Source organism: Helianthus annuus, chromosome 15, assembly GCF_002127325.2.
Source record: "Helianthus annuus cultivar XRQ/B chromosome 15, HanXRQr2.0-SUNRISE, whole genome shotgun sequence".
NCBI lineage: Eukaryota > Viridiplantae > Streptophyta > Magnoliopsida > Asterales > Asteraceae > Helianthus > Helianthus annuus.
Window position 1 is genome coordinate 26,733,026 of NC_035447.2, and position 12,413 is coordinate 26,745,438.

Genomic DNA, 12,413 nt, shown 5'->3' on the forward strand with positions numbered 1-12,413 from the left:
ACAATTTTTTTTTTCATTTTTTTACGTGGAAATATTTCAAGACATATGAAAGGATCTATAAGCAAATCGCGAACGTGATGATATAAAACCACGTCGCGATAGTGTATTTGAAAGTCATGAAAAAGTTACGCTGTTGTATACGGAAGCTAAATTATTCAAAGGTAATTCACACCAAAATATATATAAAGATAAACACGACTGCCGCTCATTACGATGGGTCGGATTGAACGTATATAAAAAGCACATCTCAATAGTATACTTAGAGATAAGCACCATGCAGTTTAAAAAACCGAACAATTTAGAAAAACGTTTAAGTTCTAGATTAATTGGATTGTTATTTCATGTAATACTAACGATTTAAAGTTCTCATTATCTTGAAACAGATGTTATGAACTATTTAAGTTGTAAATCATTTTAACACTTAATTTAATAAAATAATATCATTTTATTCATATTCATACGGAGAGTTCAAATGATAAAAACTTTTTGTAAGAAGAAAAAAAAGAAGAAATTTCAACCAATAAGAATGCTTCATTTACTTCATTTAATATTAGTATTTAATGTTAATATAAGGGTAATATGGTAAACTTTCAAAGATCATTAATTAGTAGTGTTTCTCTTTAATAACTAACTACATTAAAATTTGTAACTTACCTTCAAAATATATATTTTTTCAAAAAAATAAAATAAAATAATTTAGAGTGTAGGATAAATTACAATGTGTATATGATAAATTGTGGGTTGTGTAGGATAAATTTCAACATGTGTAGGGTAAATTTCAAAAGGTGTAGGGTAACTTTTGATGCGTGTAGTAAAAAAACATTAGTGTGAAGGATGATAGTTTTTATGACTAATTAATAAGTCAAAGATGATAATAAATGAGATAAATGAAAAAGTATTTAATGTTTTACAATTGTACCCTTTGTTCTTTTTCTTCTCAATTAAATTTTCTTCTCAAATGAACCTTCCCCTACGTGTTAAATGCTTGGTTGGTCCTTGTGGTTTTCAAAAATTGCAGACTTGGTCCCAGTGGTTTACTAATTACACACGCGGTCCCAAAACTTGTCAAAAATGCACTCAGTTGGTCCCCAGCCCTAACATCAGTTAAATTTCTCAGTTAAGTCCATGTTAAATAACCAAAATACCCTTGCTTATTAACTCTCTTTATAATTTTGGTTTAGTTTTACTTCCATCATCATCTTCATCAGTAGGACCAAGTCATCTTCATCACCGTCATCATCTTCATCACAAACCCCTTCATTTCCCCTTTATATGTTCGGTAGAAACTGTTACATTCTCCGATCGATTCTCTGGCTACACCCACCCATCCCCTCTCTCTTCTGTACCGACACGCACACTCTCCTCTCACCTTACAGCCAACTATCACCGTAGACGGTGCCGGCAGGAAACGACGATTAGCAGAGGCGATGGCAGCAGCGGCCGTCGGAGCTCCGACATAGCCCTGTAGCAGTGGCAGCAGACGCCCCTCTTCGTATCACGGTCTCTCGGTTAGTTACACCTAACAGTATTTGTCTAAACACTCTTTGCGGGTTTTATTTTTGAAATGGAAGTGAATGCTTTTACATGTGTTGATAATGAGAATGAAGATAGGGTTCTTAATGAAATTCCTTTTTATTACAAATAGTTAAACTAGATCTGATACTTGCTGATTTGTTTGGTTCTAGGGTTTTTGATAAAAGTCATGACTGCAATACTGTTGTACAACTGATCTGATAATATGAATGTCGAATGAATGATGACAAGCTGATTGACGAATCTGATTACATGATAATTGTTGATGAAGTAATGATTGAATAATCAGTATTGATCCTGTTATAAATAATAAAAACTACTAGTTTAGATTTACACTAGTGTTTGTTGATTTGTTGAATTGAGGTTTTATGAATGCTAGATTAGGAATGTGAATTTGAACAATAATGAAATTGTGAAATATGATGGGGTTGTTTGATGGCTGTTTTGAATCGGCAAGAAACCACAGAGATGGGGTGTGGGTTTGTGATGAAGATGATGATGGTAATGAAGATGACTTGGTCCTACTGATGAAGATGATGTTGGAAGTAAAACTAAACAAAAATTTTAAAGAGGGTTAATAAGCAAGGGTGTTTTGGTCATTTAACATGGACTTAACTGAGAAATTTAACTGATGTTAGGGCTGGGGACCAACCGAGTGCATTTTTGACAAGTTTTGGGACCACGCGTGTAATTAGTAAACCACTGGAACCAAGTCTGCAATTTTTGAAAACCATAGGGACCAACCAAGCATTTAACTCAAAATTTATTTGCTAAATATACAACCATCTTTGGTGCAGTTGGAGTAATTTGCATTGGAAAAGTCTGGGTACAGTACTCCATCAGCCACCCAACATCCACTTCTTCAAATTAAATTCTTTGAACTCTCTCTCAACCCCACAACACCACCTAACCACCCCCCATGTATAGGGTTTCAAAAACCCTTGAAATCTTGTGTATCATTTCTTCTACACATCAGGGCTTGATGTTAGGAAGAGCTTTAACAGTTAACACACTAATCAAGATCATTTATTTTGTGGGGTTGTTAGATCTGAAATCGCACCGGATTTGTCGGTGAGTGATGGATGTGTAGTTGATCGGAGCATAGAGGAAGAATTTGTGCCTTAGTTTGTTAGCCAAAAAAAAAGATTTGTATCAAATGAAAAACTGAGGAAACAGAGAATTAGCGAAACCCGATTGTTTAGTTAATTGAAAGGTCACGTGAGGAATGCATGGTCGGAACTACCGACCATGCATTTTAAGATATATACTAATAAAGGCCAAAATATATTCTATCAAAAAACCCGGGTCGAACGAATAAACCCAAAATATATTCACCTTTATACAGGTAAATTACTTTTGTGTCCATTCTCCTCTTTAATAATGTATATAGATACATTATTAATTAAATCGTAGGTTTACAATCTCCTTTATGAGAAATTCACAATGGGTTATAACTTATAAGTGTTCAATATTATTAGTTTATAGGAAAATTGGATTTAAATAATCTCAGCTTTCTCAATTCTCAATTTGGTCGATAATAATTCCAACTCAGTTATTGGCCGATAATAATCCGAACTGGTCCACTTTTGGCCAATAATATTCTGCGTTAAATATAGCTTAATGGAGTTAGGTTTTTTCCGATTACAAACTGATGTTTTAGGGCTTTTGATTAGAACGAGAATACGAGTTGATTGATGTAAAATTTACATCGAAAACTGCCCCAAACGACGAAAACGATGCTTCAATTCGGGTGTTTAAACTTCTAATTAACAAAAATCAAGCCGTTTGAAGCATCGTTTCGAGGTAAGTTTTACATAAATCGACTCGTATTCTCATTCTGATCAAAATCTATAAAACATCAGTTTGTAATTCGGAAAAAAGCTTAACTCCTTAAGCTATTTTTAACGGCGGACTATTATCGGCCAAAAGTGGACCAGTTCAGACTATTATCGGCCAATAACTGAGTTGTGATTATTATCGGCAAAATTGAGAAAGCTAAGATTATTTAAATCCAAGTTGCCTAGTTAATATAGGGCTAGCTCAATTGGTAGAGACTTTTGTCTTTTACGGGGAGGTCTTGAGTTCAATCCCAAACAAGAAGTAGATTACGTTTAATTTGGTGTAAATTAAAAGTAAATAAGTATTGCCATTAAAAAAAATGTGCAACATTATCTAAAATAAATGAGATATCAATGTTGAATGCATAAATAGAAGGTGAATATGTTATGGAAAGTTGTCACAAATTGGTCTGCTTTCCAACTCGTAAACTAAGCTTCGACAATATAGCTAATGCTGTGATTATTGTATACTGGGGAACACTAGTAATAAGGTGAAATTTATTTCAGGATAAAATTATCCTACAAAGTCTTCTAAAAATAAGAAGTGTACAAAGACACATTGGATCACAAAATATAACAAAATGTCTAGTAAAAAAAGGCACAAAAAGACAAATGACGCAAATATAGAAAATGCATAATGTCAAATAAAAAGACACAATAATCTAAAAAAATTAGGAAAATTGATATTTAATAAACCAACCTTTGCCCAGTTGGTAAATAATAATCCAACCTACAGAATTGGTAGAGAATAATCCTACGTTTTAACTTGTTGGCTCTGAACGAACTTCTCTGGTTAAAAGTTAACAGAGTTAGTGTTTTTGATGATGTGGCTAATTTTTTTGATTATGTGGCTAATGGGTGATGACTATGCATAGCTTATGTGGAATTAAGAGTACCTCCCCTATATAAAATATGACTTTAACTTTTTAACCCTAAATTGTCATTATTGAACGGTTCATTTCACCTTCACAAGCGATCTTCATCTTCTCTCTCAGGTAATACTCTCTCCATTTCTCCATTAACGAGTTCATCATTTTCGTTTTTGAAGGTAATTTCGATCATCTCGTTCTATCGTTTTTAGGGTTTAATGGCAGCTCGTGACCGTATGTATGTACAGCTATCGCATGGAGGTATGTTCAAAAAAAAGGGGAAAAAATTAAGTTATGTAGGAGGGTTAATTGACTATTTTGAAGTTGAGATTGATAAAATTTCATACTTTGAGTTAACTGGTTGTGTAATGGATTTCAAATCATATGAAAAAGATGATTTTCAACTGCAATACTTGCCTGTTGGAAAGAAATTGGATAATGGGTTAGTTGTGCTGAAGAATGACAAAGATGTAATGGAAATGTTAAATGGTTTGGGTGGTGACTTCAGCCGTTTGCTTTACCTTTATGCTGATGGTGGTTCTGTTAAGGCAAATGAAAAGCCCAAAGAAATAGCCCAGATCCAGATGAGCCCACTAACAAACCTTAGCCCAGATGAGCCCACTACAACTTCCAGACCTACAGGTAAGTTAACCAAATCCTTAGCTAGAAGGGTTTCAGTTGTCACACCTACACCACCTATAACACCAACAGTAGTTGAAGATGATGTTAGTTCAGAAGCTGATACAGATGATGATGAGTACAAAGAGGATGTTGGTGTAGGAGTTGATGATGGTTTAGAAGATGATGTTGGTGTGGGAGTTGATGATGGTTTACAAGATGATGTTGGTGTAGGAGTTGATGATGGTTTTGAAGATGATGTTGGTTTAGATGATGATTTTGGTTCTGAAGCAGATACAGATGATGATGAGTACAAAGAATCTGTTGCAACTATTCGAAAAGTAACACAAGAAGATGAGGAATTGAAGAATGAATTACTAAACAAGTTGTTGTATGCACCTGAAGCTGTTGCCTTGCAAGATCTAACAGAACAAGGAACTGTTGACCAAGCAAGTGACCACAGTAGTTATGAAGATTCTGAAGGTGAAGTAAACTCCCCAGGTGAAAGTGAAGATGATGATATCCTTGGTAAGAAACACAAGGTAAATGTGCCAGTTGCAACCGAATGTACAGACTGGACTAAGTGGGAGTGGGTGCCTGGGACTAGATTTGCTAGTAGAGAGGCTTTCAAGGCTGCAATTAAGTTGTATGCAGTAGCAAATGGTAGAGATCTGAAAATAGTTGCCAGTGATAAGAAAAGGCATGGTAGGATAGGTGTGATTTGCAGCAAAAATTGTCCATTTAAGTTGTATGGTACATCGTATGATAGGAAGGGTTGTTATTTGGTTAGAACTGTTTCCAGCACTCATACTTGTCAGAGAAACATGGCCAAGAATAGACAACTAACATCAGAATTTGTAGCAGACCAGTTTTTGGAAGTGTTTAAAGCTAAACCTCAGCTGTCAGCTAAGGAGATTCAAGATGCAGTTAAGGAGAAGTACAAGGTAATAGTAAATAATTGGTTTGCTTATAACACAAAGAGGAGTGCACACATGAAGTTGCATGGGTCAATGAAAGAGCACTACTGTAAGATGGGTTCTTATCTTGAAGCCTTGAGGGTTGCCAACCCAGCATCAACATTTGAACTTGTAACGGTACCACCACAATTTCATGATGATTACACATCAGACACTGAGGTATTCTTCCGGTTATTTGTATGCTTTGATGGGGTGAAGCAAGGTTTTCTAGCTGGATGTAGAAGACTATTGTGTTTAGATGGCTGTTTCCTAAAAACCTTTCTTGGAGGCATGTTATTAGCAGCAATAGGTAGAGATGCTAATGACCAAATGTTCCCTGTTGCATGGACAGTGGTTGAAGGAGAGAATACACTGAGTTGGACATGGTTTATGCAAGAATTGAAGAAGTGTTTGGATGTAACTGATGATGGTAATGGATGGACTCTAGTATCTGATCAACAAAAGGTATAAAACCAATACTTTATGTTTATTTGAACTTATATTTGATGATGTACATGTTCTAATTAGCCTAATTTTTAACAGGGGTTGCTGAATGCTGTTGCATCACATTGGACAAAGGCTGAACATCGAAATTGTGCCAGGCATATATATGCAAACTGGCACAAGAAACACAAGGGTGATGAATTAAAGGAGGTATTTTGGAAGGCAGTTAGAGCATACTGTGAACCAGATTTCAAGGCTGCTATAGAAGAAATGAAACAGTTGTCAACTGAAGCAAGTGAAGCATTTATTAAGCAGAACCCAAGCTACTTCTGTAGATGCTATCTAAGCACTGATATAAAGTCAGATGTCGTGGTAAGCAACATGGCAGAAACATTCAATGGGTTTATCATTAAGTCAAGGTCAAAGCATATCATAAACATGTTAGAAGATATTAGACTTGCAATAATGACAAGGTTGGCTAGGAAGAAAAAGTGGATGTTGGCTAAGACTATGACTGTTTGTCCTAGGATTCAGGGGAAACTTGATAAGGAGAAGGATAAGGCTTGGAGGTGTGAAGTGTTCCCATCTAGTGCCACACTGTTTCAGGTGAAGGGATTTGATGATGTGTCTGTGGATATAGAGAACAAGAGTTGTTCATGTAGGAAGTGGGATTTGACCGGGTTGCCATGTTACCATATGTGTGCTGTTGCTGGTTTCTTGGGTAGGGAGGCTGAGGAATTTGTTCATGAAAGCTATAAAAAGGAGATGTACCTCAAAGCATATGACTACACAATACCCCCCTTACCATCAGAGAAATACTGGCCTGTAGTTGACCTTCCATTGGACCCCCCACCTGTTAAAATAGGCCCAGGAAGACCAAAGAAGAACAGGAAAAAGGATCCACATGAAAATCCAAAGAAACCAGGGAAGCTGACCAGGCATGGTATGACAATGACTTGCAGTGGTTGTGGGAGCAAGGAACATAACAAAAGGAGATGTCCAGAAAAGGGTAAGGTAGTTAGTGAACCTAAAAGGGCAAGGGGAAGGGGTAGGCCTAGGAAAGATGCTGCTGGTCAGGTCAGTACTCCTGTTGATGTTGCTGGAACAAAAAGAGGCAGGGGAAGGCCAAGGAAAAATGCTGCTGGTCAGGTCAGTACTCAGCAATCTACTGTGTCCACTCAGCAGCCTAGTCAAGGAGTTGTTCACCTTGCATGATGTTTTGGATGTTTAATGGAATGGTATTTGCATGATGTTTTGGATGTTTAATTTCAGTTTGTAATGTCTTAAACAAATGGATGTTTGTAATGTTTTGGATGTTTTCGATGTTTTGGATGTTTAATGGAATGGTATTTTGGATGTTTAATGTACATTTGGTCAATATGGTCATATAGCATGCATTTGTTCATATAGCATTCAAGTGGTAATTAACCTGTACATTTGGTCATATAACATTCAAGTTGTAATTAACCTGTACATTTGGTCATATACCATCAACATTCAATACATTTCATAAGACACTTCATAACCATTACATTTCATAAGACACTTCATAACCATTACACTTCAAAAGACATTACATAACCATTACATTTCAAAAGTCATTACATAACCATTACATATTTAGTTCCCTAATTGTGATACACTTCAATGACCAAAGATGCATTTAAAACAAACAAAGAACAGAACTAATACCATCACATAAGGGCTAGCAGGGCATTTTGACACTTTCAACTTGTGCTTCAATTTTTTGTTTTCTTCTTCCAAAATCAACTTCTCCATTTCCAAATTCGAAAGCTTCATCTCCAATGCTTCATTCTTTTGGATTATGTGCCTGTTTGTTTGACTGATGTTCACTCCACATGATAGTGTTTCATCCACCTGTTCTTTCCATATGAAAAATTTACAATCCTCTCTCTATGAGGATTAATAATGTTGTCAGTTGCTAGAATTGAAAAATTGAAGAAAGAATTACTAAACTTACAGGCCAAAGTGGACATCCATAAAACTCATGTCCTGCTCTTGAACTACGATGCCCTACAACCCTCCTGACAGCCAGCCGATAATGATGGCAGTACACATTGCCTTCCAAATCAACACTAAAAATCCTAGCTTTATGCGATTGAGATGTGTTTGAAGAAGATGAAGAAGGCATTTCTTTCAATCGGCTGTTCTAGGGTTGGGGTTAAAATGACGATCGAAGAAGAAGAAGGGGATTTATAAGGGTTGGGGTTAAAATGGTAATTTCAAGACTAGGTAATGTTTTAAACACATAAGCTATGCATAGTCATCACCCATTAGCCACATAATCAAAAAAATTAGCCACATCATCAAAAACACTAACTCTGTTAACTTTTAACCAGAGAAGTTCGTTCAGAGCCAACAAGTTAAAACGTAGGATTATTCTCTACCAATTCTGTAGGTTGGATTATTATTTACCAACTGGGCAAAGGTTGGTTTATTAAATACCAATTTTCCAAAAAATTATAAAATCTACAAGCTAAATACCCAAAAGCGAAAACCTAAAATCTCATATCGTAGAGTTTGATGAGACAGTTCCAATGCCGCTTGAATGAAGTCATTCAAGTTCGTTTGATACCCTTGTTACGACTTCTTATATTTAGGAGACTTTGTATTTGATCTAACCGTCTATTTTAAGAGAACTCTTTCAGTTTTATATATTTCTTCTCTAATACTCTTCAAGACCAGTTTTATTATGTATATTTTTGCAGGATAAAATTTATTTTATTGTAATCAATTGATAAACATGTTTATTTGAGATCAAGGCTGCAACCAAGCTTTCTGGTTTAACTAATACGTGTAAGTACTGTTCTTGTAATAACTTAAAACAGGTAAACGAAATCTTAATTGTATTGTTCCTGAATGCCTTTTTTGAGGAATCACCTAAATACCAATTTTTCATTTGCAATTTAATCATTTATGCTGAGAGTAATTTGCTTATCATAACACTATACTAGATAACACCAAAAAAAAAAAAAAAAGAAAAACATTTGTAATCTGGTTCAAATGCATGAGAAATGGGTGAAAGTATCATAAATATACACACCATAAAGCAAATAGAAAAGCTAAAGACACAACTTTGTATGCTCAAGAACCGAAACAATGACCATATATAGGAAAGAAATCAACGTCTGGAAAGAGCCACACCCGAAAGCAATGTCAAAAGAATCAGCACAACGACTCCAGTATACGAACCGATTAAAGATCCAGACACCCGTTTGCAGAAATTGTTATATTTTTGACAAATTGCTAACCAGTTGAACTTACTGTTGCCACTGTGTACCAATTTCACAATAGCTGTTGCCACTGCTGAGCCTGCCATCAGTAAACCCATAGCCACCTAGACACACATTAAGTTAGTAACCATGTCATTTGAAGTCATGAACTTTATATCAAAACACCATCTAAAGAGCGTTTTTTAGACGAGGCCCACTAATCCTACATGCCGCCCCCATACACAAAAAAGTGTTCGATGAATTCTCAAACGATCTTTTAAATGTATGGGGTATGAAGCAAGTCCTAACGTTCAAACGCCCACTAGACAAATCCTCATACAATTGTTTAAACATAGGGGCTATGAAGCAAGTCCTGACCTTTAAACGGTCATTCAGTGCAACCTTAAATGACCATTTGAAATGGTGCGTGATTAGATTGTAAGTGGCGTGTGTATAAAATATCTCCTTTTAGATTTGTTTAGAGTTGTGGTAAGTATTTTAGGCATATTTGAAAGTTGAAAGGAACATATGCAAACCCACCCAGACATTAATTTTTCGAGTTTGCTGAGGTGACGAGCAAACTTGGCTTGAGTTTGTTGGTCAAACGAGCGAACTCTTGCTTGAGTTTTCTGGTCAAATGAGTGAACTTCACCTTTTGTACTTATCCAAGTTCGCTTGCTACAATAATAAACTCAAACGAAATTTCCTAGAGATCGATTATAGGTGTAGTGAATTGCCTATTTTTACAATAACATTCTAAAAGCCAACAAATCCGAAAAAATATCATATAAAGATGGGTTTTCGAGACTCACAGTGTCGAGAAAAAGCAATAAGAGCCTAGTGTTCACCGCATTAGCCTTTGTTATGTGTAGTATCGAGAAAGCTAGAGAAAGAAAGAGGTACGTGCTTACTATGGAGCTCGCCACCACGAAAAACCTGGTTTTGATGGACAATTAATATATTAGAACACAAAACAGTTATTATGTGTAGTTATCTTTTATAAATCTTGTTAAATTTTGTCTAATTAAGCTATGTAATTGTGTTATTACAAAATACTGTTCCTAAAAGATAAGGGCATGCACATGCATGTCAACATAATTATATATCATTACATACAAAAGTAAATTCATGATAAGTTAATTTGGATCATATCCAAGATTATAGATCAATGCATACACTGTCATACCAAATATTATCTAGTGGTCGACAATGAACTTACGTGAAGGAAGGGAAATCGTTGAACTTGGCTTGAACAAACTTAGAGAAAAATGGGAGTGTTTGGCTTGTTGTTGTAGCCATGGGGATCGCACTAGCTAGGGTTCCAGCGATGGCGATGAGCCGAAGGATAAAGTCAAGTATGGCAATGCCTCTATTTGTAGGTGGAGCAACACCAAGTTGTAATGCACCTGGCTTCATTTTCGGTATATGATGATAATGTAATTAGGGTTTAAGAATAAGATGATCAAAAGTAATATGTTTATATACATGCAACATGTAAAAAGATATATGTATATGAAGCAGGGAAAGTAGTGTTGGTTTAGGCCCTCGAGATCACTTGCCACACACACTCACAAACTCACTACTGAAACTTACAAATATGTGTGAAACATAAATTGTGAAAGGAAAAGAGAACTTGAAGAAGAAAACAAATAGAGAAAGCTTATTTTATTCACTGGCTATTTATAGCCTTACACATGCATACATAACAAACAAACTAAAAACTAACAAACTATCTCATGCCAAAGAACTTAGTCCATGATCTCCCTAAATTAAGCTAACAATTTGCAACGTTCATTTTCCCATGATGTCCTCCAAAAGACTCAGTCATCTCCTAAACTAATTCAGTACCACCCATTTGATATAATGCTATTTGGTGACCCACTTAAACAAAACCGGTAACCCACTTGACCCGACCAGTGGCGGACTCACCTTATGGGGTGAGTGGGCGGCCGCACCCCTTGAAAAAAAAAAAATTTAATGGTATTTTTCGTGAAAAATCCCGACCGCACCCCTTGGAAATTTTCGTCCGCACCCTTTGAAAAATTCTGACCTCACCCCTTGGATATTTTTCGTCCGCACCCCATAGAAAAAAATGTTAGGAATTTATATAAAAAAATTGTGAACACGGATTGTAACCCGATCAAATTATGTAAACAAGTTAGCCCACTAACCGCTTTAATAAAACTTAAATTCAATCTATCAACCCCAATAACTTAAAACCCATTCAAGCCCAACCCAACTACTAGTTTTGTTAAACAAAATCAGTCCACATAATTAAAAAAAACCCAAATCACTGCCACTTGCCAGCGACTCCCGCCTCCCTCTGCCTCACCAGCATAATTCCGGCCGGCGACTACAAAATTCCGGCTGCAAACTGGTCAATTCATGCCGCCCCTGACAGGTACAAGTTTTGTTTTGTTTTTTTTTTATTTTGATGTTATGCGATTTTGTTCAAGAGTCATGAGATAATAGGATTTTAGGATGGGTTAAAAAAAGTTTAAACTTTTATGTGTTTTGAGGTTATTTGGGGTTGTTCTAGTCTTTATAGTATGGGTTTGTTGTTTCTTAATTTCTTATTGATTATATGATTCTAGTATAGGGTTTGAAAAGATGAAATTCAAAAATTGAACTTAAATAGGTAATTCGATTTGTTTTGATGTTTTATTGGGTTTTTTCAATAGAAACAGATATATATATTTGTTAAAAAGGTTTAAAATTTTATATGTTTTTATGTATTTTTGAGTTGTTCTAGTCTTTAGTTGGGTGGTTTTGTTGATTATATGAATGTTGGTTGGTAAATAACAATTACTAGGGCTTGAAATTCAAATGGACCCGACCCGATATGATTGGACCCGCAATAAAACTTTGTTTGTTTGTGTTTACTTGTTTTACATGACCCGACCCGACCTGATTCGACCCGCT

The 12,413-nt window shown here is 35.7% G+C and overlaps 1 protein-coding gene across 1 annotated transcript; it reads right to left on the bottom strand.

Annotated features, from left to right (window-relative positions):
* Nucleotides 1-9,283: 9,283 nt before the first annotated feature.
* On the bottom strand, nt 9,284-11,093 carry LOC110909487 (casparian strip membrane protein 1). The gene is made up of 3 exons (XM_022154413.2): nt 10,711-11,093; nt 10,304-10,427; nt 9,284-9,616 (listed from the first exon to the last, which is right to left on the bottom strand). The coding sequence occupies exons 1-3, from the start codon at nt 10,905-10,907 to the stop codon at nt 9,401-9,403; spliced, it is 537 nt and encodes a 178-aa protein (XP_022010105.1). The 5' UTR covers nt 10,908-11,093; the 3' UTR covers nt 9,284-9,400.
* Between the last annotated feature and the right edge of the window lie 1,320 nt (nt 11,094-12,413).

What these genes read in the sequence shown, in the direction of transcription:
- LOC110909487 (XM_022154413.2), bottom strand. Translation starts at nt 10,907, where the DNA reads ATGAAGCCAGGTGCATTACAACTTGGTGTTGCTCCACCTACAAATAGA. An exon ending in AACGATTTCCCTTCCTTCAC is followed by an intron (nt 10,428 to 10,710) that starts GTAAGTTCATTG and finishes CATCAAAACCAG; the next exon opens with GTTTTTCGTGGTGGCGAGCT. An exon ending in TATTGCTTTTTCTCGACACT is followed by an intron (nt 9,617 to 10,303) that starts GTGAGTCTCGAA and finishes ATGTGTGTCTAG; the next exon opens with GTGGCTATGGGTTTACTGAT.